The sequence below is a fragment of the Antennarius striatus genome, chromosome 12 (genome assembly GCF_040054535.1).
Source record: "Antennarius striatus isolate MH-2024 chromosome 12, ASM4005453v1, whole genome shotgun sequence".
NCBI classification, from domain to species: Eukaryota; Metazoa; Chordata; class Actinopteri; order Lophiiformes; family Antennariidae; genus Antennarius; species Antennarius striatus.
In genome coordinates, this window is record NC_090787.1 from 3172393 (window position 1) to 3200124 (window position 27732).

The 27732-nt window shown below is 43.2% G+C and overlaps 4 protein-coding genes across 8 annotated transcripts; 1 reads left to right on the plus strand and 3 right to left on the minus strand.

Annotated features, from left to right (window-relative positions):
- Window positions 1-4196: 4196 nt before the first annotated feature.
- On the plus strand, window positions 4197-8999 carry popdc2 (popeye domain containing 2). 5 transcript variants are annotated; one of them, XM_068329056.1, is made up of 5 exons: window positions 4220-4338; window positions 4427-5034; window positions 6562-6670; window positions 7071-7674; window positions 8478-8994. In XM_068329056.1, exons 2-4 carry the CDS (start codon window positions 4541-4543, stop codon window positions 7623-7625), a joined length of 1158 nt encoding a protein of 385 aa, XP_068185157.1. In that variant the 5' UTR covers window positions 4220-4338; window positions 4427-4540; the 3' UTR covers window positions 7626-7674; window positions 8478-8994. The 5 variants fall into 5 exon arrangements, with proteins under 5 accessions (XP_068185160.1, XP_068185158.1, XP_068185155.1 ...); XM_068329059.1 differs by having other exon boundaries at window positions 4197-5034; window positions 7071-7533; window positions 8478-8999; XM_068329057.1 differs by having other exon boundaries at window positions 4198-5034; window positions 7071-7533; window positions 8538-8984.
- Window positions 9000-9271: 272 nt separating this feature from the next.
- Window positions 9272-14990, minus strand: pla1a (phospholipase A1 member A). The gene is made up of 11 exons (XM_068329980.1): window positions 13843-14990; window positions 12987-13194; window positions 12108-12285; window positions 11900-12008; window positions 11432-11533; window positions 11262-11354; window positions 11018-11182; window positions 10625-10714; window positions 9933-10038; window positions 9691-9846; window positions 9272-9613 (listed from the first exon to the last, which is right to left on the minus strand). Exons 1-11 carry the CDS (start codon window positions 13907-13909, stop codon window positions 9523-9525), a joined length of 1365 nt encoding a protein of 454 aa, XP_068186081.1. The 5' UTR covers window positions 13910-14990; the 3' UTR covers window positions 9272-9522.
- A 138-nt stretch (window positions 14991-15128) lies between these two features.
- On the minus strand, window positions 15129-17437 carry hsd3b1 (hydroxy-delta-5-steroid dehydrogenase, 3 beta- and steroid delta-isomerase 1). The gene is made up of 3 exons (XM_068329981.1): window positions 17058-17437; window positions 16494-16658; window positions 15129-16327 (listed from the first exon to the last, which is right to left on the minus strand). Exons 1-3 carry the CDS (start codon window positions 17206-17208, stop codon window positions 15519-15521), a joined length of 1125 nt encoding a protein of 374 aa, XP_068186082.1. The 5' UTR covers window positions 17209-17437; the 3' UTR covers window positions 15129-15518.
- A 2115-nt stretch (window positions 17438-19552) lies between these two features.
- On the minus strand, window positions 19553-27445 carry si:rp71-68n21.9 (kelch-like protein 9). The gene is made up of 11 exons (XM_068329634.1): window positions 27244-27445; window positions 26509-26562; window positions 25785-25957; window positions 24992-25161; window positions 24635-24767; window positions 23989-24185; window positions 23796-23871; window positions 23093-23650; window positions 22708-22887; window positions 22409-22522; window positions 19553-21423 (listed from the first exon to the last, which is right to left on the minus strand). The coding sequence occupies exons 2-11, from the start codon at window positions 26511-26513 to the stop codon at window positions 20927-20929; spliced, it is 2103 nt and encodes a 700-aa protein (XP_068185735.1). The 5' UTR covers window positions 26514-26562; window positions 27244-27445; the 3' UTR covers window positions 19553-20926.
- Between the last annotated feature and the right edge of the window lie 287 nt (window positions 27446-27732).

Genomic DNA, 27732 nt, shown 5'->3' on the forward strand with positions numbered 1-27732 from the left:
CTGCCTGTGCTCAGTCTGAACATGTGCAGCTCATGTTTTGGAATTTAGCTGAGGTAACTAATCTTGAGTTTCAAAGGATTTCCATTTGAAAGGCATAGCTGAGGAGATTCACAAAAGCTTTAAATGTACGTTCTAGTCATGACGCTGACGACAAGTTTTTTAAATTTCAGCCTGAAGATGTCCGTGTCCGCTGCCAGCATCGAGCCCGTCTCTGCGGCTGAACCCACTGAGCCCAAGGCACCATTGAAGCCCTGCTGTGCTTGTCCAGAGACTAAGAAAGTCAGGGATGCTTGGTAAGTACCCGACCAGACGTGGAGGATTCTTCCTGCGAGTGAATGTACTAATTGTCTTTCCTTCCAGCATCATTGAAAAAGGAGAGGAACACTGCACTGAGCTGATCGAGGCACATAAAGATTGCATGAGGGCGCTCGGATTCAAGATTTAACTGCTCCATTTTGTGTGCGTGTGGTAAGTATCAAATCGCAGGAATAGTACCTTGATTTTCCACTGGTTATATTTCCTTGCGTTAATTTGTAGCCCTCTGTTGCAAATGCTGAACAACTGAGAAGGGAGTAGTAATTAAACATAGATGAACTGCATTGTAAAGGTTGTACAGCTGCAGGTACAAACTGTCTAAAATGGGTTACAGGGAATGCTTAAAGTCAGCGTGACATGGAGTTCATAGAAGCATTAGTCTAACGACTGATTTGCAGATGGAGTATCACAAACTTTTAGGCTTGAGCATCTCGTTTCAACTTGATTGCCCTAATTTAACACCTCTGCTCGCCATGGTGAGACGTTGAACTTGTCAAAAGCAAATTTACTGTTAAGTGTGTTGGAATGCATCTAAATGCTTGACCTGGGTGTTTGTAGGTCATCTGTTTAATTTTCTTGTTGCCGACTTGATGAATTGTGTGCTAACTGCAGCATCAGAACATTGTGTAACGATGGCCTGATAAAGGGAGGGGAAGTAGTGAGGAAGTGGGCGGAGTCTCCTGTGCTTGCATGACTACAAACATGCCTGAAGCTTCGAGGCTTGGTTCATGTTTCAGATCAAATGGCTGTGTGACAAAATATATACCCCAACTTGAAGTTGTTTTACTGGTTGAGCACTGAATAAAACCAGATCACTTCTAATGCGTTGCAATTCACTAAACGTTTTTTCTTTCTGCAGTGTTGCTGTGAAAGTGGACTACTCTGGACATTCCCTTCTTTCCCTCTTATTTATACCTCAGCTCTGGAAGGGAGATACGGTGGTGGTGCGCTTTTTTTAAATGTTCAGAATTTGAGAATCTGCTGTCTAATTGAATAAAAGTCCTATGCAATAACTCTGTTGTCATTCTTTAAACTGAACAGTGGCCTGGTTCCCTATATTTCAGCAGTCGATTGATATGCACATGGTTCCTGATATCTGAAATCTATTGTAATTCCTGTTCCTAAAGTGTCTTGTCCTTCAGAAAACGGGGATTACAGGCAGATTGCTGTAACTTGTGTTATGAAATGCTTCGAGAGAATAATTGTGAACCATCTCAGTTCTGATGTAGCTCCTTTTTTTGGACCCACTACAATTTGCTTATAGAGCTGGGAGAAGCACTGAGGATGCTGTAGTCTGCATCACTCTTTTAATTGGTAAGCATTTGGAAGATCCAAAGGCCTACGCTCGGGTTCTTTGCTGACTTCAACTCCGCCTTTGGTACTTTGTCCTCAGCTACTGGTAAAGAAGCTATCAAACATGAAAGTCAACCCTTACATAATCGGATGGTTCTCCCCAATTATTACAAACTGATCCTTACAGGTTAAGGTTAACTACTTTCAAGTCCCAGACTGTGTAGCACTGGTGTACCACAAGGGGGAGTGAGCTCACCTTTCCTGTTTACGGTCTACATTAATTGCAGAAGTCTCCCTAATAACTACATTTTTAAATTTTCTGATGACACTTATACTGAGCCTTCTGAGGTGATGAAGGTCTGGTGGGCTATTTGCAGGAGATGAGCAACTTTCATACTGTATGTGGTAAGTCTCCTGATCTTGGAACACCACTAAGACAAAAATGATGTTTGACTTCATGATCCAGTGGTTATCGATAATACGAAGATTGAGCAGGTTGCTTAGAAGTACTTAAGGGTCTACATGGACAACCAGCTAAAATGGCATATTCAGGTGGACCATCTATGTTCCAAATTGGCTCAAAGACCACTTTCTCCATAGACTTTTTGGTGTTCAGGAGTTATGTCCACTTTCTATAACTCAGTCCTTGGGACCATTATTCGATGTGGCATGGCTGCCTGGTTTGGGACTCTGTTCAGCTCAAATCAAAATATCTAAAATTGAGAAAACGGCAATGAAGGTGATTGGCAGGAAGGACTCTCCAGTTATCTTTGATAAGTCAGTGCTCAGTTTGGCGAAGAGTGTTGTCTGATCCTTCACATTTTTTCCTGAATATGAGCTTTTACCTTCAGGTAGATGTTATAGAACAAGTCGTTGTGAAAACTATTTTAAATTATCTTTTCTTCCAACTTCTGGTGCGCTTTTAAATGACAAAGTGGTTCATAGCTCCAGTTGTTCTCATGAACCTCTGGTGCCTTCGTATTATTACGGTGCTTAGCACTTTAAATTTACTTATATTTTTATAAGACCTGTGGTCCCGCTTTATTATGTTTATGCACTTTATCTTACTAATTTGCTTGGTTCTTATATTTTTAGCATTGACTGAGGACAGTGATATCCTCTTGGTTGGGCAGATTTGCCTCTTATGTATGTACAATGCTGCTATCTTTTATTGTCTTGTATGTTTTAAGACGTTTATGCTGATTAAATGCACGCTGCCCAAGACGCATTTCCCTGTGTGGACAATAAACTATATCTCAGTAATGCATTTGAGGCTTTCTGTTCAAGGTTCACTTTGTGCATGGTTGCTTGCCACAGTTGCTGTCCATGGTATGCACTTAGGCTTAAAATAACTCCTGCCTCCTGCAAAGTCAATACTTGACATATCTGCATTCTTCCCCTGTAATGTGTCACTGACGCAGAAGTGTGGCTAGCGGTGGACAACATGCATTATCACACCAGTAACCTGCTGGAAATGTTCTGAAGTAAACTGAGGGGAAGACGTGACTGAAACCTGTCGTTTTTTCAAAAAGTCAAACATTTGAATCCATGCATGACCTAAAAGGTTCTCATAACTCGTGCAGCTGCTTTGCATCAACTCTTGTAAAGTTGAATTACTGTGACATGTTATTACCTGCTCATTAAGACAAGCTTGAGTGCTATCACCACCTTGCACACAAGCTTTTTGCAGCTAATGGTCAGATCCTGTATCACACAAGTGGGACATAACTTCCTAAATCTTGTCACGCAAATGTAAACTGACTACAAACATGAGGGTGAAGTGGTTTCAAGTGTATCATGTAATCTTAGGAAAGACTTCATTTCTGTCCTGTCGGCGTGTGTCATTAAAATTCTACCGGCTTGTTTTAAAGTAACAAATCGGTAATGATTAAATAAACTGAAAACCCCGTTTTCAGATTTAAATGCAAAATCTGAGACTAAATCAGGTGAAGTTAGGGTCTAAAATTTTCACACATGATTTAACTCAGAGTATATCCACAACAACAGATCTAACACGGACATTACAGAAGGAATACCACTATTTGTCTTAAGCTCCTAGAGTCATAATTTAGCTCAAGCCACATTTATGTCTCTTCCTTTAAACTCTGTTAATATTTTATTTTCACGCAGAGGGGAGATGTTTCTCCTGGGTTCAGATGGACACCGAGTCCATCTCACACCGAGTGAGTCCTTCCAGATCAGAGTTGGATATGTGAGGTGTTGAGTGTTTATACCTGAAATCTGACCTGTGCCATCCGACTTATTTCTGTCTCTAAATATCCACCAGCTGACCTGCTCTCCTGAGGCCCATGTGTACTTTTAAAATTTGGATGAAGAAAGTGCTCTGAAGGATTTGGATGGACGTTTTTTTTTTTTTTACATGAGTGTGACACTCAGAGATATTTGCGATAGTGTCTCCCCTCCCTCCCGCTTCCTGCCTCCCTCTGTTATGTTAAGTAGCAGGCCTGCTTTCTGTCCACCACTCTTCCCTCCTTGGGTTTCAATTCCAAACATGGTTATCCATCTAGGGCTCTATCAATGCACACCCCTCCCTCGGCCCTTCTCCCCCAGCTGTTGGCTCCACGCTGCAGGCCAGAGGGGAGAGAAATAGCCAGAACGAGCCACGACGAGAGGAAGGACAGGAAGACTCCGAAGGGGAGAGGCGAGAGCGAGGGACGCATAATGAGAGAAGAAAGCCATTCCAGCTGTGTTTCTATGACGAACAGAGCCGTGAGAGCTTCTTCACATTGAAGAATTTTCCATTTGGTGCCAAGGGAACAAATATTTACCTCCTGTTTTTTTTTCTTTCTTTTTTTAGTATTAGCTGTTTATTTCGGATCAACCTTTATTCAAACAGGACTTGTAGTTGTAAATGTTGGGACAGGAATAGCTGGTTTCATTGAGGAGTTATTTACTTCATTGGGTTTCAAACATGAGTGCCGACAACTCAACTCTGCTGGACAGCTTGATCTTCGCCCCTCTTTGCGATGGCTGGACCAACAACACAGAAGGCGCCATCTACCATTTGGGCAACACCTTCTTGTTCCTGGGCTACATGGGGGGCAGCGGGGCCTACGGGTGCCTCTTCATCTTCGGCTTCCTGACCCCCGCCTTCCTGTGCCTGACCCTGTGGGGCTGGCTGACCATGTGCGGCCTGGACGTCTTCACCTGGAACCTCCTCCTGATGCTGGCCTGCTTGGCTCAGATCTGCCACCTCCTTTACCGGCTGCACCAGGAGGGGATCCACGATGAGGAGCTGACCGCCCTCTACCAGGCGGTCTACCTGCCGCTGGCCGTCCCCGTCCACGTGTTCAAGGAGATCACTGGCGCCTTCGAGAACAGGGTGGTGGAGCTGAAGGCAGGGGAGACGTACGCCGTGGAGGGCAAGACGCCCATAGACCAGCTGTCCTTTCTGCTGTCTGGGAGGTGGGGTGTGTTTGTGTGCATGAACTCACCACAGAACGGAAAGCACACATGTAAAGTATAAGTACATCGCATCTTTTCTGTCGTGGAAACTGTAAACACATCTCGCGTAGGATATTCTTACAATTGATGAGCTGATAAGATGAACATGCAGTGATGTCACAGCGTGCTGAAACGCCCCCTCCACTAATAAACACATCAACATGGGAAGCTCTCAAGTTCATCAGGCAGAGGTCAACAAAAACAAAACAACAAAACCTTTTCCTTTGCTGCTGTTCAAACTCTCTCAATACTCAAAGCTAAACTTTTACATTACTGAAGAATGTAGTTTTTATATCACCTTATTTTATAATTATTAATATATGTCAGAAAATAATTTAGTTCTTCGTTTCCACTTTTAAACGTTCATCCGTTTGATCCGGTGCTGCTGCTGCAGTTTGTCCATTAAGGCTTTATCCAAATTGAAAATGCATGTAAATTATCTCTGGAATTCGATGGACTAAGGTATAAAATAGCTGAAAATAAAAAGTACTTAAAAAGTATTTCAAATCTCCACAATCACTCTGGACTGGTGCACCTTTTGTGGGCTATGGAAGATTTTGATCCCACAAGGTTGAAGGTAGTTCTATTTTTTGCAGTTTATTACATTTCATTTAAAATGCAGATTTTAAATTTGTTTCAGGAGCGAAAGGGAGCGTGTCCAATCTCGTCCACCTCCACAGTGGTGTTTATTTATTGAGTGAAGTTCCTCTCAGAGTGACAGTAAAACCTCCTGATTTCGGCCTCTTTCATGCTGTTGGCAGTAACCGTCACAGGAAATGTGCAGCCTCCATCCAAACATCCTCAAAGAGGAGCTGCACTTGAACTCAAGTTTGGATCCTACGCAAAAGAGAAGTTGTAAACTTTGTGAAGAGTATTTTTGCCTGTGACTCATCAGAGCTCCGTCCCCCTGCACTCCGTCAGCTGGGAGATGATATCTTTGTGTTGGGATGGGGGGGCAAACGCTGACTGCTCTGCACAGAAAATGAATGAGATAATAAGTTTGTTTTCTATTTCTATTCTCTCCAAGGAGAGTAATGGTGTGACGTCACAGTTTTAGTGTTTTATCCCACAAACAGTTACCACTGGGATTCAGTGACAGTAGTTGTGACGCCGGCTGTGTTTCTTCGGCTCCCCTCTAACCTCTAACAGGGAACATGAACATCCAATCGAGTCGATTTCCCTACAGAAATAGAAATTTTTACCATTTTATGAATTGTTTTTTCTTGGAAATTTACAGATTAGCTCAATGTTTTGTGTCCTACAGGAGAGTTTTAATCTTTATGTAGCTGTCAGTGACAGGAAGCAGACCACAGCGCCAATCCGACACGTTTAAGGATAAACCTGTGACCTCAGATATTTTATGGTTTAATCACTTTACCTCAAAGATGTTTTATGCTTTAAATAAATCCTACCTCTTTCTATGATTCTATGGTTGATGCTAATGTTTAGCTTGGATTGTGACTTCAGCTGCTTCTGCCTTGTCTTTAGGATTAACGTGTCTCTGGAAGGCCAGTTCCTGCATTACATCCACCGGCACCAGTTCCTGGACTCTCCGGAGTGGGAGTCTCTCAGGCCCAATGAGGAAGGAAAGTTCCAAGTAAGGAATTCCAAATGCATTTGGTTTCAGTTTCTTCTATCAGACCATGTGATTAAGAAACAATTTAACTTTGAATTGGAATTTTAAAAATTTGAATGTGGAGTAGTTTTTGTCTAGTTTTTGTTTTTGACAACCTGAATGAACCCTTAAAGAATGAATTTTGATGAGGAAAATTGTTGATTAAGTGAAGCATGTTATGTAATTGATAAATGTTAAATTTCAGATAGATTTAAAAAAAAAAAAATTCTCCCCTTTCTCTGTTTTATGCTAAAGCTAAGTTGATACCTACAGCTTGATACTTGCTGTGTTGATGACCGCTAATACAAATGATGAAAACAAAAAGATGTACAGATATCACTCCCTCCTGCTACTAGTGACCCCAACCCTACTTGCCCCCCAGGTGACCCTGACAGCAGAGGAAGACTCCCGCTACATCTCGTGGCGCCGCCGCCGTCTCTACATGCTGATCTCCAAGGAGCGCTACATCGCCCGCATCTTCTCTGTCATGCTGGGCTACGACATCGCCGAGAAGCTCTACAACCTCAACAACAAGCTCTACATTAAGAGCGGGATGCTGCTTGACATCCGCCTCCCCAGCCTTTATCACGTGCTGGCCCCCGCCTCGCAGGGCAGCGAAGGTGGCAGCGATGGCGGCACCGCCAAAGAACAAGAAGCCGAAAAGCAGGAGGAAGACCCGGCGCCGGACTACCAGACACCCGACTACCAGACGCCCGACCCAACCCAATCTCACCCGTACCAACCACACCTGCAAGGACCAAGGAAGAACAGCGCAGATGACTCCCAGCCCCCCCTGCATGAGCGCTACCAGCACCCCTGGGCACCGGACCCGGAGCTGCCCTCTGGTGAGGACTCCACCAGCCTGGTTCTGGAGGACTTCGCTGACGTGGCGGGTTCCTTGATGGACTACGGCAGTGAGAGGGAATATTTGAGGTAGAGGGGCAGGGCGCCGGAGCTAACACACTGGGTCACCCCGTAGGCTACATGTAAGTACCTCACCTGGGCGGCGGGGGCGGGATGGGGGGGTGCATGCAGTGCACAGTTGTTACTAACCTGGCTGCACAGTAGGAGACAAGATAGGGCTGGAAAATGATGTCATCGAGTAAGATTTGACTATTAGACAGATTAAAAATAATAATTTTGGTTGATTTTAATTATAATTTACATCCAGATAAAAAAGCAGAATTATGTCAAATTATGATTTTTATAATATATTATCCTCCAGCCCAAATGAAATAAAGAACAACTGTTTTTTTTCTCCTTTGTTTTGGCTGCTTTGCCCTGCTTTTATTTATCTCATCGTCACTAATGTAAAAGAGAATGCATCTTTTGTGCAAGAAAAGTAGCTGAAATCAGAAAGATTTTACATCATATGTGTAACGTGCCTCAAAAAGAGACACACAGAACAGAAAATGGGAAAAGAAAAAGTAGTTGGAATAAAAAATAAGCTTAAATAAGAATATAAATCAGATTTCCCTCACTGTGATTATCTATGTCTGGACAATCCAGTGGCCTACTAGTACCCCCCAGTGGCCTGCTGCCCTCCTGCCGTCCTAAAAGCAGGTGGAGGGTCGTGTTTCATATCTGGGTGGGGGGTCGGGGTCAGATTTGGGTTGCAGTAGGTCAGGAGCTCCATTTGGAGGCTGATGAGTCAGACCTCTAAAACACAGTGACAGTAAATGTGCATCTGTGGTTCCATACAGTAAATGTAGGGGGGTGGGGGTGGGGTGTTAATGTAATCTTGATGTGAACTGTGAAAAGTAAACACAAACATCCCTTTTGGCTGCAGCTGCTGACGGATGCTGTTAAACTCCGCCTGACTGACGCTCCATGTTGATTCCTCCTGCAGGAGGCGAAGCCGACCGGACGCTCCCACCTCGGTCCCGGAGGGGCAGGGCGCCGCTGGCTCCCACCGACACCCCCAGATTGTGAAAACGGTCCCTCCTCCAAACATGGAATCCTTAAAGCGCTTGCAGTACGAACGTCAAAACTCACTAATTTTTACTTTTTCACCCCCCACTTTATCATAAATTCCAAATCTCTGAAGCAGCTTTAGTGCCTTAACCCTTCTTGGGACCGACCACATTTATTCTGATCAATTAAACCTGTGGATATTGTAGATTAATATCTGTACAGATCAATAAAACATTCAACGAACAGTAATACTGTGTGTTTCTGTAGCTACTGAAGACAAGCAGCTGTTTACTCCAGTCGTCTCATTTAGATGAGAATCCCACATCCACACAGTGGAAAACTAAAGACTGAGACTTACAAATATTTAGTTTAGCATGTTTTAAACAAACTTTCTTAAGGAAGCCTGATGGATTCCCTGGGAAAAAGCTACAACTTCTTCTTTGATGATATATTAGATGCTTCCAGGTCCAGTTTTTTTTAACACATTTTTGTGAATTGTGTTCCAAAATCGAGCCACAGTTCTTCCATAAAGCTTGAGTTTGTTTGCTCTCACCCTTCATTTCCTGTCATTGTGTTTATCGTCACATTTATTTGTGTACACAGCCGAAGATGTTATTTAAATACTGATTAGCATCAACAAAGAAAAGAACACTGATCTTTTTAGTCATTTGTTAGCTTTATTAACAGCAACATTTAAAACTCCTCAGTGAACCGACATCCTGAGCTGAGAGGCGGTCCTAGAATCCGAACCCACGGACAGTAATGGTGTGACGTCACAGTTTTAGTGTTTTATCCCACAAACAGTTACCACTGGGATTCCGTGACAGTAGTTGTGACGCTGGCTGTGTTTCTTCGGCTCCCCTCTAACCTCTAACAGGGAACATGAACATCCAATCGAGTCGATTTCCCACCACGGGTGTTTAAAAGTCGCCGCACGCCTGCACATAGTCATGTGACCAGGGCGCTCCTCGCCTGACGTGGACGTCGTTCACACACAGCGGCTCCTCTGGTCTGAAACACGTGACATGAGTTTAAACATATGAACCAGTGGAAAGAAAACCTCCACCTCCAGACGTAACGGGTTCTACCTGAGGGAGGGGAACTCGGAAAGGCAGACGGACTTGACGTGGACGTCTCCCTGCCGATAGAACCGAGCGCCGGTGTTCCTCACCTGGATGGACCCGATCTCACACAGAGCCACGGGATAGGCCCAGACCGTCCGGTACATCGTTGCATCTGTCTGGCTGCGATACGTCGATAACACGATAACACAACCGTACAAGAATAGAAAAGAGCAGTGCTGATTTGACATGAGCGACATGGAACCTACAGCCTCAGCCGCTGCTCCTCCTCCAGGGCCCCGGTGGTCAGCTTCACCTCCAGCTCGGCGCTCTTACCCAGGGGCGACACCTCCAGCTCCAGCAGGATGTGATGAGCTGAGCAGATGAACAAAAAAACATCACCGCTCGACTTGCTATGAAAGTAGGGGACATTATGAAGTTTTAAGGAAGCATTCCACTTTCTGTTTGAGGTGTTATCACGGTGAAAAGAAGTAATTATCCCTCGTTGCTCGTGGTTACTGCGTTCCAGGACCACCCGTGAAAGTTGAAATTCCACAATATAGTGACAAACTATTATTAAGGTAATTTAAAAGTTTATGAACCCTCCTCATACTGATATTAAACCAACTTATATCTGTATTACCTTTTCATATACTCTTATAGACCGTTTAAAGCACTTCTAGATGATGTCACCCAATAGCATTCTCGCACGGTATCACGTGGCTACCTAATAAAAATCTGCGATGTAGTGAAACCGTGCATCTTGACAAACAGCCCTGAAATTCCTTCAATTCCACCCACAGGTTGCAAACTTTCACAATTTCCAGTGCATGGGATGACTGTAAACTGCTTGTAAAAGAAGCTTTAGTAGTAAAGCTAATGTGGATTGGTGTTGTGAGGCCACTGAAGCTACTGCTTCGTATAGAAATAAGACCTCATTCCAGACGCAGATACAACTTACTGCAAAAAGGCGGCGAAGACGAGGTGAGGAGGAAGAGCTTCTGCTCTTTGAGAATTGGAGACACAGCTATCCCGCTGTTTTCTGATAAACCTGAAAACACACAGGAGCCAGGACAGTGAGGGTCACCATATCAGGTGGCGTCATGATAAGAAGCCGTCCTGTAATGAGAACAAGATCTACTGGTGACCCCGAGGATGAAACAAGATCATCACATTTTTAGTGTTTTCTTTTGTCTCAGAATAACCTTCACGGATTACTTTAATTTCAGTGGAGAATTACTGTTTTCCCTCCTCAGCACATTTTCATGTAAAATAATCTCAAATTATAGTTTTAATAATCCAATCAAATGATCTACAAACACAAATCTTTGGATGAATTTCAGGATCACGTTACCTATGGTTGGACACCTTCCCTTGAAGACTTCACAGGTCATGCAGTTCCCCTTCAGGAAGTCCTCGTAGCTGGAACACGGGATCCCCGTCAGAGGGCAGGAGCCGTTGATGGCGCTCATGTACACGTGCAGCGCTCTCATGTGGTCACAGATGACGTAGCCGTACACTGAAGAAGAAACACTGAGGGAGTCCGATGTCTGCAGACCAACTGGGTGACGTCGCCTTCAAACGAAGGCCAGACTTACTGGAGGCAAACTTGGAGCGGGCGCATCCCGTCTGGTCCTTCCCTCCGTTCAGGAAGAAGTCCACGTGACCCACAGGGATGGAGATCCCAAAATCTGCCACAGAAGAAGACCTAGTTAACGCCAGAGTAATCAGAGTAATCATTAGGAATCATTACTGTGACTCGTCTCACAGTCAGAGTCTGTGTGGATGGCGTCCACAAACTGAGCGTCAGACGGGTCCAGACGGTCAAAGGTGTCGGCTCCTTTGAACATGGGTCCAGCGGGGTCCAGGCCTGCACCAGGACAGTTAATTCAGTTAATCATACAGGAGGATTATTTTTATGTGCCGTTGAAGCAGACATTGGTTTGTTAGCAGCAGTCAAATCATCCCATCAGGACAGAACCCAGATGCTTCACCACCGCACGTCCCTCCTCTCCACAGAGCTTTAAAAGTGGCTCTTATCTCTGAGCTGTTATCACTTAAAGAGTCCAAAGACTCATCCGAGGTTGGCAGCTGTAGACGACACCAACGCACAACAGCAGCTGAAGCGGATAATTCCATTTCCCCTAATAACATGGTGGAAGTTGTTTTACTTGGTCCTTCAGAAGGAAGAAGGTTGGTGGAAATAGTTGTAGTTTAATCTGTGGTCCAGACTGACCTGTGATTCTTCCGATCTTCCCCTCAAACAGAGTCCCGATGAAGCCAGCGACATGCGCCCCGAGGCTGATCCCGATGAAGTGGAAGCTCTCCAGTCTGCATCCCTGATTCTGTTGGGAAAAGAAAAGAGGGCCACCATTTCTACATCAACCAGAATGACTTGAATGTAAGGACAAAGCAACGCAGTAATGATGCAACATCTCCTTCACCTGCAGCTGGTTGATGAGGATGGAGATTTGTATCGATACCTCCTTGTAGTTCTGCACCACCAGGTTGTAGGCGAAGGACGCTCCGTAGACCCAGTCCACCACCAGCACGTTGGCGTCCTGCGCCCTCAGCAGGGTCCGGGCCAGCTCCTTCACCCAGGAGGGCCGACTGCCCATGGCTCTGTAGGGGGGTGGGGGGTCAGGGTTGGTGGAATGGAGCAAAGGATAAGAATCAAGGTCAGCGAAGCAGCAGGAATAACGGATAAAGTTAAACTGCAACTGTAAACCTGAGATTGTAACGCCTGGATTGGCCCTGAGTGCAGCACACACCCCCTCCAAGGCCAAACAGTCCTTCATGTCTGTACAGAAGCTCATCAAAGACTCACTCATCACCTGGATCTATACCACATTAACCTGTTAAAGCCTGAACCATGAAATAACTGCCAGAAAAATATTTTTTTTGAAATGGAACCTTCCGACAAATGTCAGAAAAAAAATTACAAAAAAAATTGTACCTATATGAGCTTTAATTTGTATAATTATGGCTAAATCTTGAATTTTGTTGCATGTGCCTGATTGTATGCATCTGGTTTACGGGGGGAAAAAATGTCAAACTTATGAGGTATCAAAATCCTGAAAGGCCAAGTGGATCAAATATAGGGTTGGCTTTTAAGGGTTAAATATCAAACCAAATAGATCCAGTATTTCATCCAAAAAATCAATCTCAGCCTGATTTAGAGTCAAATAAGTTTGTTTCATAACTTTCTGTTTTTTCATCAATAAAATTAAATATTTTTGAGTAAATATCCAACAATCCATCAGTTTCACTGATGCATTGCTCAATCCTGATTGGTGCGTGGCAGCCCGTGACATCATCATCACCTGTATCCGTGAATGATGACTTTGGTCGGGAGGGACACGTTGAAGCCTGAGGGCTCGTGCGCGTCCTGGGTGAACACGTGCGCGCAGTCGGGGTTCTTCCGGGTCAGCACCAGGTACCGGAGCCGCAGCCGGGCCCTCTGCTGCCGGTACTCCTGCCAGGTGCTGTTGCTCAGCTCGGCGCACTCCTCCGTTAGCTCCTCCCCCACACCTGGGCGCGTGCGTCACACAACAGTAAACCCACGCTGAGTACAGGCCACGCCTCCCCGTCACAGATGTTTGTTTTTAGGAAACAAACTGCAAATAATATCTAAATTTTGAATGTAAATATGGTTGTTTCCTGTTCCCATTCCCATTTTCAGTGTCTTTAGCAAAGTATTTTGTAAATTAGTATATCATAAAATTTCTAATTTTAATAATGTAATAATAATATATTTAATAATTCTTATAATGTATTTACAGCTACTTCTTTCTTATTATTTATCTTATTTGTTGAGTGTTCATTCTTCTATATCTCTGTAACTTACCTCTGATAACGATGAAGCAATAATGGAAATTTCCCCACTGTGGGACTAATAAAGGAATTTCCTATTTAAATGATCCAATGTTAAAAAGTTTTTCTGCAAATAAATACACCAAATCAAACTAAAACAACTTTATTAACATTATTTAATTTGCTTTTACACTTCAATCTTTTCAGGATATATCTTTTCATTCATTGGAGCATTATTATGTATTAAACAGTTTGGCACAGGCTCCAAAATTTTTTTGTCCATCTGCGCTCATTTTTGAATCAAGTACAAGAATTTATTTGTTTTTTTTAAACGATGCAAAGCTCCTTTTGGAGAGCACCACTTACCCACCGCCGGAGTGGTGATGCAGATTGTCAGAACCCAGAGCAGGATGGTTTTGTGTTTTCCAGGCATTCTGCAGGAACAGAGAGCTGAATGGGGAGAAAAGCTGCCCGGGAGCTTTTGTCAGCTCTTAGCTGCTCAACAGCTCTGTGCAGCACCAGATTTGTGGATGGAGATCAGCCGCTGGCATGAGAAAATCCCAGCTCCGTCACGACTACTCAGCCTTTATCTGGAGAACAGTAGTCAAGGAGCGGGCCTGGAATCCACATCAACAGTCAGAAAAATCAGGTTTCTAATTATCTTAGGACTCCTCTTCCCCCATGAAGCTCCACCTCAGCCCTGAATGGATCCACACAACAACCTTCCGCTCTCCTTGAATTCCCTCATTTGCAATTGCGAGTTGTTTTCCAGACCGAGCAAACAAGTGTTTGCGGGTCTTTGCCTGGTGGTGAATCCATGACCTCATTGATATTCAATGGCTGTTTGTTTCCAATGCTGGACTCTGCCCGCCGGTTTGTGTGTGGGTGCACCAGAATGTGTTTTGAGTCCACACAGAAGTGTTTCACAGCGTCACAGCGACTGAGGAGGGGTGACCCTGTCACAGCTGAGGGAAATCAATCATTATCTGATTGGATGTTCATGATCAATACTGTTTGTAAATATTCTGAGGACTCATCATTGGGATTCTTTAACCTTTTTACACTCTAGTGAATAAATTCTCTTACATAACTCCACCAGCGGATGGTGTTGGTTTGAAGCACACATGGGTTTGTCTGGATCTCTGCTGATTACACCCAAGAAATCAATTCTTTCCAGAGAAACTGAGTCAAGACAAGATTTTGCAGTTGGTGTTTTATGTTTATCAGACCGTGCTTAGAACTTGAGAGCACAATAAATAAATAATAAGCTCATTAACCTATTAACAATAACACTAGACCCTTTTACAAAGCCTGTTTCTGCATGAACCTGGCCCGAAGGTGAAGGAGGCTGTACTTCCCATCAGCTGCCAGAGGAGGCGCCAAATCCACATCTGTGTAAACTGAGCGAGCTAGAGAGGAGACTGTAGCATTTGAAAGAAGCTAGTAGTAGTTAGCAGCCAGCTCAAAGAGGAGGATAATGACATTAAACAGGGGGAACAAGGAGCTTTGAGGTGAAGGTCTTCATTGCAGTATTGTACGAGGAATTTTGACGAAGTTCAAAAAGAGCTGTTTATGTCAAGGTTTGAAGAATATTTACATAAATTCAAATGAAACTATAATTAATGGGTATAAATGAACCACAGTGAATGATGTAATTTTACCCATAACCTTTAATAGATGACAGCATACAACACAGGACCAATCTGTGTTAATTCATCTGTCCTGAGGTTACAGTAAGTGTATGCAAAGCTAAAAGCACGTTAAAAAAAGAAGAAGAATGCATCACATTTTCAGTCTGACTTGGAGCAAAAACCAAATTAAGATCAGGATGAATTAAAATCTTCTAATGCAAAGTAAAACAGAAGCCTACAAAGACGTATTGACGGCGATGAATACCATGATTTCAGTGACTTGCTTTAGTTATGTTGTTTTATAGTTTGCTGCCACAGGAACATGCTGTTATTTGTGTGTAAAAAACATTCATAGCCTATATTTTTCTATTGGTAAAATATAATTTTCTTTGCTTTGGACATTTCCCCCAGTTATTTAACCCTAATTCTCTCCCTTTCCTTTGTCAGCTCTGAGGCGAGCCATTCAGTGGTGCGTTTGCGGGCCTCCTCCCAAGTGTATCTGGGGACGTACCCCAGATCCCTCTTGGCCTTTTGATAGGAGAAGCTGAATGGCGTGTTCAGCATGGTGAGGAGCTGGCGCTTAATCGGCGGTCGGACTCGGATGAAAGGGCGGAGCATCATGCACAGAACCTCCATGATGAAGCACAACATGTAGAAGAGGCTGAGAGGCACCATGAGCTTCTCCTGAATGCTGAAGCCCAGAGGTGCCATGACCGCGTAGTTGAAGTCTGAATAACTCATGTGGGGCGTGTCGTCAGAAATGAAGTAAAAATTTCCCCCTGTGATACTTCTCTTTTGCGGATCCTTGAGGCTTAAGGCCGCCTGGAGGTGGGCCATGGCCACGTTCCCCACATAGATGGGATTCACTCGGGCCTCTGGCAGCGACATACGAATCAGGACGTCTTTGTTCTGGATCCCTTTGCCCATGTGGTGCAGCAGGAAGCGGCACCCCTCCCCGTAGATGTACATGCACCTGAGGGCGCAGGTGGCCAGGCGACCTCCGTTCTGGAGCACCTCATTGTGGGCCTGCAGCGTCCTCTGCTCCGCCTCTCTTTTGGTCTTGCTGTAGTTAAACTTCAGATCGTTGTTGTAGATGGTGTCCTCGTTGCCGTTAACGATGGGGTCGCCCTTAGAGTTGGGTCCCATCACCTCGATGGTGCTGGTGTAGATGAAAGACGCCACGTTCTCTTGAATGCACGCCTCCAGGAGGAGCTGCGTTCCTGCAAATCAAAGACGACGATGGTGATCGATGACTTTGACTCGGACACTTTTTAGCTCCAGCTGAATGTCACCGAAGCTCATACCTATTGATCTGTCCACAAACCTAATCAAAATCCGGAGTTAACAGTTAAAGCAGTTGGTTGGCAGAGGAACCTCGCACGTCACCTTTGACATTGATGCCGTACATCTCGCTGAATTCCACCGCGTCAATAACGTCGATGATGGCAGCGATGTGGAAGACGACCGATGCACCACGACAGGCTTTTCTCAGCAAATCCCCATCTCTGATGTCTCCCTCAAAAACAGCCAGCTTTGTGTCGCCTCTGCAGCCTAACAGCATCACAAGAACAGATTCTAATCAGCCGAAGCCACGTAAGGCTGAGCAAAAGCAATGCTAGGATAATTCTAAACTGATCGTTGCTCTCAGATGAAATACTGGATAAAGAATGGACTTTGTTTGTTCTTTATGTTTATGTTGTGGGTTGTAATTCAGATTAAAACCAGTAATTCAGAAGGGACCATTTAAGTTAAGCTGTGAATCCTGCCTCATTTGGTTGGAATACGCCCTTAATTCAGTTTGATTCACACAATATAAGAATAAAACAAATTTTAACTTCACTGTGATGTTTTTTTTAGCACCGACTTCTTCCTAAACCTTAAGTAGCCTGTAAATGTTAATTTATTTTAACTTATTCTGAAGGTAAATAATCATCTGAAACCAGATTTTACCCTCCAGAGACTGTAAAAATGTGGACTGCACTTGTTTGTCCATCAGGCGGATCTCGGCGGCGTTCTCCTCCTCCAGCAGCAGCCTCACCAGCCTCTTTCCCAGGAATCCACAGGCTCCCGTCACCAAACACACATCACCTCTCAGAGACATCGTTGGACAATTCCCTCAGTGAACGAGAAAACAAAAAGCAACTTCTCCCCTTGCTGGACCTCTCAACAAGCCTCTGGAAAAAAAACTTTTAAAGTGAAAAAAAATGAATGAACTTTTGTGCGTGGACGACAGGACCTTCTGCGATCCCAGCCTCGGCAGTTTCACTTTTTTAAACTCAGAAACTTCACTTGAAAAAAATGTTATTTGCTCCAAGGCGATGTGGAAAAAAAAAAAAAGGAGGGGTGGGCTGTTTTACAACAGGGAAGAATATTAAGCTTTCCTGGGCTTCACAAAATGGAGGCTGGAAGGTTTTATTGGCCAAGGACAGCTGCTGATGAAAGATAACTGAGAATGGAAGCCTATTGCAGGGGGTGGGCGGCCTCCCAGGGCAGCAGACATGATGGCAGCTGTATGAATGAGTCTGAATGCACCTTGAACTGTAACAAGAATGAACAACAGACCACACAGCTGCCTGCAGCTGATGCAACACCAACAGGCAGGAAGACGAGGCGTTAAAGTTTGACAAGATAAAACGACTAAACAACTAAAGTAAACAACATGTAAACAACTAAAGATGAGATATAAACAAACACGAATGCAAACAACTGAAGATAATTTGAAACAAACAAGTGTAAACAACTGATGATTGAGATGAAACAAACACAGATGTAATCAATTGAAGATGAGACAAAACAAACATAAATGGAAACAACTGAAGATGAGATAAAACACAAACCCAAATGAAGAAAACTGAAGATGAGATGAAACAAACATAAAATATAAACAACTGAAGATGAAGATAAACAAAAGGAAAATGTAAACAACTGAAGATGGCGATAAAACCTTTCTCCAGATGAGGTGTTGGTTGCTGCTGGGATTGTGCAGACATGGTGAAGATGTGAAGTTTGTGAAATGCCTCAGACAGGGTATTTAATTTTTTTTTTTAAAACAAGTCCTCATTTTCTTCAGAAATTAGTAAAAATTGCATCAAAAATGTTTTTTGGACCGAGGAATGACATCAAGAAAAATAATGGTACAATGATAGCATTTTTATTTTTTGGATGAACTGGAGTTTCCCCCACCTCATGTCGTCAGTCAACTGGATAGGCTCCAGCTCCCCGCCACAGCGGCTGAGGCGGTTATGAAAATGAATGAATGAATTGTTCCTTTAATGTGTGGATAATTAATTAGTCAGGTTTAATTTATAATATATTTCAGAGCATAATTTTGGTGAAGAAAATTCTGTAAACTGATGAATGTTTTATGTATAAATAAATCAGTAAATGAAACCGAAGTACTGGGAATACTTCCACTCTGGTAGATTTTAGGGGGGCAAATAGTTAATAACATCATTGTACACATAAAACATCAAATTTATGTAGAATATGATGCATTCTATAAAGGAAATGGTGCAACAGAAAGTAAAGGAAAATGATTGTTTAGGATTTTATTCAAAGCAGCCAATCAGCTGCTTTACCTGGAAAGATGTAGATTTGACGTTTTTCATATGATTGTTTTTCAAATCCTCACAGGTTTGCTTCTAAGCTCTTACACAAAATATTTCTGAGACTATTCTTATTCCAGTTGGCTGATGTTTAATGTCTTGTTTCCATTTGATGCAGAACATCTGTAATTGTTTCCTTCCGCACGCTGTTTTTTCTCCTTTCTGGTGCAAAGCTCAGCTTTCTGAAGCATTCCATTCTCTGGTAATTCAACTTTTATCTTCATCCACAAGCGATTAAGTGATCCTCTGCCGCGCTGGACGCTTGTCACCGATTCATGAGGAGCTTCACTTTTACAGGATTGCTTGAAGGGGAAATTTGAGATGACCAGATCTGTACCTCATGACGCCCGAGCAAAATTAAAGACAACTCTTTCTGTGAGGAAGATACAGAGCAACTCTTATTCAAATAGAGATGTCATCTGTTTACCAGATGAGCTAATATTTTCCTCATTCACCCAATGATGATTTAGTTAGCCATGGTTTGCTCAGTAATCAGCAGTCTGGTTCATGTGACTTGAGTTGGTTTGGCCTCTGCTTTTTGTGTACTGTGCTTCTCTTCTATCTAGGTCATCTAGATCATTAAAATGAAACAGGGATGCAAAAAAGCACAAACTCAAGTCAGAAAAGTCTGATAAAAAAATCTTCTCTACAATCACAGATTTTATACTCAGTACATCACTTTCCCATGTTTCCAGTGTTTCCAGTCCTTGGCTTAGCCGTTGGTATCGCCACTCTTATCTGGAGGTGAAGGATGACGTCCCAAGGACGGTTTTATCATCACTCGTGTGCATCAGATGTATGAAAGACTCTGTAGTTCATGCTGAATAATAAGTTTCCAGATCATGGTAAAACATTTTATTCTCATTTAAACAGTATATAATAACAGAAAGACAAAAAAATGAATCGTTCCTTCAATCTGATGTGACCTAACTTGTGTTACAGCAACAGGATGCAGCTTTTAACATTCCAGAGGCATTTTTAAAAGAGGCAGCTTTTTAACATTCCTTTATTTCATCTGTTTTGTACATTTGTCTCTCAAGATTACTAATATTTGCCTGATTTTACTTTTTTGTTCAGTTGTGAGGAATAACATTAGAACAAATCCAGCAGTCGTCATTTCTCTACTCCTTAAATGTCTGATTTACACTGTTTTCTGAAAACGCCTCTCTGTATTATTGACAGATTGGAAGCAAGTTCCTCAAAACTCATCACTTTTTTCCATAAAAACCTTGCGGTTTAATATTTTTCCATCTATTTTCTTTGCACACAGAGTTCAGTTTGTTCAAATCATCACTGTTTTAACATGGTTATCATGCTTTTCCTGATGAAGGTCAAAGTAAAGGTTGTACTTTGCATTAGTTCTATTGAAAAGTTTACTCTCAAATCGAGTCTGACTTAAATGGTTGATTTTTCATTGAGGTGTTCGATTGTCTCATTATAACATCATCTCATTTAACCCCCACCACTATACTGTAAGGGGGGAGGACTTCCAGATGGGCTCCATCTGTCCCATCCCATCTGATTTCTGGAGCATAGCTCAAAAACCTTGGGATATTTTTCACAACACACAACCAAAAGTGAAGCGCTGTCTGTTGCTATTAAGGAACATCTTCTTCATTGTTGGTGTTTTGTGTTGATTCCATGGTTACAAGTTGAAACTAGTCTAATTCTGGCAGTATTAGACTTCCAAGACTGAAAACTAAAGGTTTTTGACAGTTTTTCAGAATACAGTGCACCCTCATTCCTCACGGTTAATGCGTTCCAGGAACCACACGCGATGAGGTTGATGCGTGAATGCGCGAGGGCACACTGTATATCCTTTTTATTTCAGCCAGGTGTCCCCAGTGTGTCTGTTATTGGCTTAGTCCTTGTGTGTCGTTTGGTAGTAAGCCTGCATCCTGAACTTTGCATTCCTCACTGTTTGACTTCTGAAGGATTTATTTAGCCATTTGTTATTTGTTTTTTATGCCTTTTTACTTGATCCCTGACAAGGCTGTACTATTTCCTTTTCCATGGTGTCGCTGCAGAGTGCGACCAGGACAGAAATGGCCACTGGCAATGTGATGTAGACTTCTCAAACTGGTAAATGCTATTATCTAACTAGCTTGCACCTTGTGCTACATGTTGCATTCATTCTGCCACAAGTTGAAGGTATGTTTGGTAAGTTGAAGGTATTTTGCCACAAGCAGAAGTCAAAGCCCTCGGCCTGCATCATCAGCTCTTGGCTGTGGGCAACGGACAGTCCTGAATCTGAGCCTCGTCCACCGACCCCTCCGGCAGATGAACCGTCATTGTACAGGCGCGAATTCCCCCCAGGGGCTCCAGCACATTGAACACCCTGTCCCAGACGTCCCGCTCTGGATCATACCGCTGCACAATGTCAACCATGCATCTGCTGTTCCAGGAATACCCCCCCACCACATAGATGTGTCCGTTAAACACTGTGACTCCAACATCGCTCTGGCCCCGGGTCATCGGCACCACGGCGGTCCACTGGTCTGTCTCCGGGCTGTAGTACTCACAAGCCAGGACATCGTCGTAATCGCCGCTGCCTCGGAAGTGATTCCCGCCCATGACGTAGAGTCTGTCCCCGACGGTGCACATGCAGTGGAGGCCGCGGAGCTCCGACATGTCCGCCCGCTGACTCCACGTGTCGCCGACAGGGTCGTAACACCAGAGCTCCTTCTGGAAAGCATCACGAGTGATCCCACCTGCATCAGGTCAACAAGTATCACACGATAATCATCAATATTGACTGTGCATGTAAAAAAATAAAGCTGAGCAGCCTGGGTTGGTACCATGGATTCAAAAACTTTGATCCTCTAGAGATGAAGTCTGTAGCTAATCTAAAGTCGGTGCTTTTGTTGTAATTCTCTTTGAATCTCTTATCAATTGCTTATCATAATTTTTTAAACAGCATGTGAATGGATTTTGACATGGACTAAATGTTGCTCATAGAGGTTGTTAGTATCAGCATTGCACAGGAACAGGAAGTTGCTGTGAACGGTGATGTTATTAGTTGACCTTGTCTGACTCATCATACTTAAAAAAATGACAAAAATAGACACATACCCTTTAATTTAAAAGAAATGAAAACATTTAAATTCCTATTATTAACCTCAACTAATGGTTAATAGAAAACCCATTTAGAAATTAATGCATAACTGTTTAAAAATATTACACATTGGCTTAGACTAAATTCTAGAATGTGATCTATTTCACATGACAGATCTTTAACGTCAAACTCTTAGTGGTATTGTCATTACCAAGCGGTGTGACACACTTCAACCACATGTCTCTGCAGTTCCTGCTGCTCAGGAAACGTGTCTCTTCTCTGAAAATGAGAAATGAGTTTCATGTTCGAGGTTACTGAGAAACCTGACCGAGGAGAAGCACCTGAGAGTCTTCTGACAAACAGGAAGTGGCTTCAAAAAGGCCATCCACACTCAAAGAAACGAAAGTGGTCTACATGGAGAGATGTGTCGCCTCAGCAGCCGCTGAGCTTTATTAGTAGTTTTATTGTCTTTTAATCGCTTTAATCTCTTGACAGGTGACTACGTAGGTTGTGTAATGACTAAAAGAAAGGGAATTGACTTTTGTACAAAGGTTCTAGAAGTTTCCACACCTGTAGCGAAACAGAAATCGGACATAAGTCATAGATTGTTTTTTTGTGGGTATTCCCACCATTCCCCTCACCTGAAATGTACATGAGGTCCCTGTGAACCGCTCCAGCATGTCCATAATGAGGTTCCACCATACTGGTCACAAATGTCCATTCATTTTTCTTCAGGTTATAGCACTCCACAGTGTCTGGTCATGTGGAAATACGAGAGGATTCACTTGTAATGCAGCTTCGTTCAAGTTTATGAAGTTTTATCAGGAGTCCAAGCTCCTTCTTCAGTCCTCTTTTATTTGTACTCTCTTTGAACCAATGGTACAAACAGAGTAAATAACAGTTGTACATTTTGTTGAGGAGTTGAACAGCATCAGCTCACCAATTTCTCCTAAGGCGTTCCTTCCCCCGACAGCAAACAGTTTGCCTCTCAGAGCGCTCAGGTGGAAGAAAGTCCTCTTCTCATTGAGGGAAGCGATCTGGAGCCACCTGTCAAAGCGTGGGTCGTAGCGGTAGGCGCTGTCAATGGCCGTCTTGCCCTTGGTGTCGTATGTACTCTGGCCTGAGAAGACAATGACAATCAGAGAGGATAAGTTATTTTTCTTTTCTTCACAGTGTTGTTTTGTTCTATTTGACTCTCATTGGAATAAAGTACCGTGACTTCACCTCCAACAGGTTCAACTTAGGTTAAAGTTTAATTTCTAGACGCTAGTTCTTTCAAGGTTGGGTTGCAATTGACTTGGCTGCTTGATGAATATTACTCTGACCTCCAACAATGAAGAGGAAGCCGCCCAGAAGAGCCACACCGTGCTGGTACCGCGGCACCTCCATTGCCGTCAGGGCCTTCCAGTGCCTGGTCTTCTCATCGTACAGCCTCAGCTCCCGGCTCACCACCAGTTGCTGTCGCATAACCCCTCCCAGCGCCAGGATGTGGGTGGAGTCTGAGCGTATTTGCGTTCGCTTGGTCTGCAGGGCCGGCTGCATGAAAGGCATCATCTGGTAGTTGCTGGCCTCGAGCAGGAGGCTCACGCAGGTCGTCGCTGAACGCATCATGGAGTCCTCCTCGTCCTCGTCTTCCTGGGAGATCTGAATCAGCTCGCTGGGGCTCATCAGCGGGAAGCGAATATGGCGCATCAAGGCGTACACAGAAGAGCGCCGATTAGGATGGTCATGGTTGAGCCATCCTCTGGCGATGTGGTAGAGCTCCATCTCAGAATAACCCTTTAAGGTGTCGCTGGCCAGAGCGTTGGCCATGGTGGCTTCAGAGAGCTGGAGGTATCGGCCGGACTCCACCAATGCTGACAGGTTCTGGCTCACAAACTGGCCTGGGTGGACCAACAGAGATTTTCATGGTGCTCCACTGTTTTAGCGTTTGAATCAAAAGGTTTTCTTAGCATTTTTAAAAGCAAAATGACTGATGGACCAACTAATTATAAAATCAATGAATTGGACCAGTTTCATGATGCTTACCTATATTCAACTGAACATCCTCCAGCAGTAAATCTCTGGCAATGCGCTCCACTTCCACACAGTTATCAATAGTGATCTGCATCAAAGAAAGAAGAATAATTTAAACATATAGAATTACGTGCTTTGCAGGCATCATAGGGACCTTAAAGCTCCAGGGCAGCTAAATTTAAAAACCCTCAGGGTGACACCTCACCTCGCTGCTCAGGAGCTGATTACAGAACTTCAGGACGGGCATGACCTGCAAGAAGTTTGCAGCCTCCAATGTATCTTGGAGATTACCCATGTCGAGGCGGACCTCTGATGTGTAAATGAAGTCTATAATGTTCTTTAAACCTAGTTTGGTGACCCCATGCAGCTTGATCTCTCTCATCTCCTTCTCCTTCATGCCTCCTGAACGAGGAAAAACGAGGAGAAAGTGACATAGACAAGGGGAACGGGTGATCAGGAGATTTGTCTTGTGCAGGCATAATTTCAAAGTGCACAGTTAGCAAGATACAGTAGGATGCAGCAGATGTGAAGCTTATCTGCAGACACACACACAGAGTTTGAGGACAGTAAGATCCTGCGGTTAGTAATGGTAGCAAAGGCAAATTTGTAATGCAGAAGTGAAAAAAGCCCTTCCTCTTTTTTCACCAGCTGCAACCTGAAAACAGCAAAAGTCTTGATTCCATAATGAATAAGATTGTACTTCTGCTGTACTTCCTGTTTGATGCTAATTAGCTTTAGCTCAAAGTGCTGCTGTATCAGAGTACAGTATAGCAGTATATCCAAGTATAATAGAAATGATTTTGGTATTGTCATTTGTGGTGTATTTCAAATACTAGTAATGTGTGACCCACCAGTGAACATAGCCTTGAAATAGTCAGAGGATGAAGCCATGATGACTCTGTGGACCGGGAAAGTCTCCTCACTGTCTCCAGGAACCAAAATGACATCACAGAGGATCTCATTTTCTCTGAAACTGTCAAAGCCCTGCAGTAAAAGCAATGTCACGAGAAGCTTTTTGCAGCACCTGAATCTAATAATCAAAACTAAAACACAACCAAAACAACAAAGTAGGCAAGTATTTGTGTCTCCACCATAGCATGACAATTCAGGCGATGGAGAGTAAAAAGACTTGTAGAACGTCTTCCTCAGCTTCATTTTTGAATAAAATGCATCCAATACTCGACATTTCCTGTCCAGATAAGATTCACCTGCACCAAAGCGGCTCCGTGTTCACTGCTGCTGAACACTGTACACAGAGGCCGAGGGGGGAGTTTGGGCTTCGTCACTTTGTTGGGGCGTTGTGGCAGCGTCTCCTTGGGTGAAGGGAGAGAAGCTGGTGTCCGTGATGGAGATGGAACTGGTGGAGACGGTCTGTCATCTAACAATCCCAAAAGGAGAAGAGAAGAATGTGATAGGACCTGCTCGATGCCTCCCTGGGTTTTGGCTTTGAAGCATTGATTTCTGGGTACTGGGTCATTCAGATTACAAATAACTGCGTTGGAGCAGGGGTGTCAAACTCATTTTCACCAAGGGCCACATAAGCATAACAGCTGTCGTCAAAGGGCCAGACGTAACTTATAAATGTAACTAAATGTACCTGAAGGCAGTGTAAAATAAATGTAAGTACTCCTTAATGCTAAATGAATGAATTTATTACTTATTCAAGTTACAAACATTAAAGTTGCACAGAAAAACATGTGTTTCTCAGTCATAACATAAATACTTTTAATTTGTCAGGTGATTAAACCAACAGAACTCCATTAATAAAGGATCAAACTATCCTGTGAATAAAAAAAAAAACCCCATCAAACACAAGTTAGGACATTATGTGTGATCAAAATGTTTTTATCAGTGTTAAAATGGGTATGTAGTTTTGCTCAAAGCACAATTTTGATCTATTTATTTTTAGACACTCTGACCTTTTATGCTCTCGCGGGCCACAAAAAATGATGTGGCGGGCCACATTTGGCCTTGAGTTTGACACATGTGCTTTAGAGTCACCTGGTTGGACAGGTCTTGCTGGCTGAGGTGGAGGTCTTTCCGGCTGAGGTGGAGGTCTTTCCGGCTGAAGCAGAGGTCGTTCTGGCTGAGTTGGGGGCCTTGGAGGATCCCTGCTGCTCATACGGGAAAATCTTCGGCTCAACCTCCCTAGTCCGCTGTCGTCTCCACTTCCTCTACAGAGGACGGGATGCATGTGACGTCCAATAATGATTTATGATTTATTGCTTCATTATGCATCTTCAATTAATTGTGGTTCACTTCTTATCTTTAAGGAGGAATTTGTACAAATATTAAATATCTGACAAAATCTAATCACCATCCAACTATATGACTCTGATGGAATCATGTTCTTCAAACAAAATCATTATTTTTATTATTATTTTTATTATTATTGTTGTTGAGATTCCTTAGCTAACTTCCACTTATTTTATAGAAATGACACTTCCTTAGTTGAACGGACAGAAAAGGACACAACAGGCTTCAACAGCATTGGATGAACAACATTTATATATTGGATGAAACCCGCTCCTACAAAACGTAGGCTACAAAAGTTTAATTTCTGTCCGGCGTTGCTTTTTTGTCACCTATAAAAACCTACATGCAACACGCAATACTATTGTAAGTCCAGCGATGGAGGATGATTGAAAATAACAACCCCAAACACTTTAGTTAGATTCTGTCCTTAAATAATTTCTATTCTACTGAATCTCAAAAACCATCTTACCCCATCTCCCTGGCCTCCTGGGGTTGTGGGCTGTTGTTACGCTGGCGAGACTTCCTACATTTAGACAGAACAGGAACTTCAGCAGTGAACGCTTTCGATCCAAGAAGAAGAAAAGTAAAAGAATCTTGACCCACAAAGAACTAAAATCATATGTTAACCTTTGTGCAACAACACCGTAACAAAAATATCACTTCTCCATGAAGATGACCCATCTTGGATTTTACTCAGTCGCTCACAGACTTATAATTATTTTCCACATGCTGGAGAGGAAATACAGCCTTTGTGTTTCTTTTCAATGCCTATATTTGGATTTGCTTGCAAGAATGAACAGTCAGGAAAAATTCTACTTGATACATTTTATATGTATATAGCATTTTATTTATTATTTTATTGTTTATTCAGAATATTTGTGATAAACAGAGGAATGATGCTTCTTTTCATGTGATGTGAAGACCGCTCACGGCTGATTGCTGGGCTTCTGCCTAAGATAGTGTTGTGATTCGGCACAATTTAAATAAATTGAATTACCAAATTGGTAATTTTAAATTTCCAGACAGCTGATATTGGCGTGTGTCTCATGAAAATATCTAATAGTCTATGATGTAAATATTTTTGGAAGCAGTTAAAATGAGGATTTAGTCGACCTCGGCTGACACGGTACAGCTCTCACATATGAAAGTCAGGTTCTTCATGTACTCAAGAAGACAAATACAGGCATGCCTGAGGGCGACTCACCTGGTAGAAATCCTCCTCAGCAGACCAGACCCTAGGCCACCCTCCAGCCTGTTTGTCAAGCCAACCAAACCTGGTTGGAACACCGATGGGGAAAACGTCTGCTGCGCTGCACCGGCTGCTTGGAGAGTCGAAACACCTTGCAGAGCATCTCTGTGTCTTTGTCTTCACCCAGACCACAGCTACTTCCTGTGCTACTTCTCCTCCTCACCATCTGTGACTGTCTTTATTTCACCACCTCAAAGTGATCACGGAAGGAACAAGTTTTACAGACGCTTCATTCTCTCTTTCCATTTAAGGCATTTAAGCCTGATAAAGGTTGTCAAACCGCTCTGCGACAACAACCTTTCAAAGGTTAGAATTCACTTCACTCAACAGTTTATCCCTCTTGCTAATTACATTAATTTTATAGGATAGAAAAGATACATTTTTGATGTGTCAAAGACATGGCAATCATGTATTGCGGCCGATTCTACTCCTCACTAAAAAAGA

Coding starts and splice junctions, on each gene's coding strand:
- pla1a (XM_068329980.1), bottom strand. CDS start 13,909: ATGCCTGGAAAACACAAAACCATCCTGCTCTGGGTTCTGACAATCTGC. Junction 11,183..11,261: donor CCGCTCCAAGTTTGCCTCCA/GTAAGTCTGGCC, acceptor TTTCTTCTTCAG/TGTACGGCTACGTCATCTGT. Junction 10,715..11,017: donor GGGAAGGTGTCCAACCATAG/GTAACGTGATCC, acceptor GTGTGTTTTCAG/GTTTATCAGAAAACAGCGGG.
- hsd3b1 (XM_068329981.1), bottom strand. CDS start 17,208: ATGTCTCTGAGAGGTGATGTGTGTTTGGTGACGGGAGCCTGTGGATTC. Junction 16,659..17,057: donor ATTTTTACAGTCTCTGGAGG/GTAAAATCTGGT, acceptor TGATGCTGTTAG/GCTGCAGAGGCGACACAAAG. Junction 16,328..16,493: donor GTACGGCATCAATGTCAAAG/GTGACGTGCGAG, acceptor TTTGATTTGCAG/GAACGCAGCTCCTCCTGGAG.
- si:rp71-68n21.9 (XM_068329634.1), bottom strand. Junction 24,186..24,634: donor TTTCAAGGCTATGTTCACTG/GTGGGTCACACA, acceptor TTCCTCGTTCAG/GAGGCATGAAGGAGAAGGAG. Junction 23,872..23,988: donor ATCAGCTCCTGAGCAGCGAG/GTGAGGTGTCAC, acceptor TCTTTGATGCAG/ATCACTATTGATAACTGTGT.
- popdc2 (XM_068329054.1), top strand. CDS start 4,541: ATGAGTGCCGACAACTCAACTCTGCTGGACAGCTTGATCTTCGCCCCT. Junction 5,035..6,561: donor TCCTTTCTGCTGTCTGGGAG/GTGGGGTGTGTT, acceptor CCTTGTCTTTAG/GATTAACGTGTCTCTGGAAG. Junction 6,671..7,070: donor ATGAGGAAGGAAAGTTCCAA/GTAAGGAATTCC, acceptor CTTGCCCCCCAG/GTGACCCTGACAGCAGAGGA.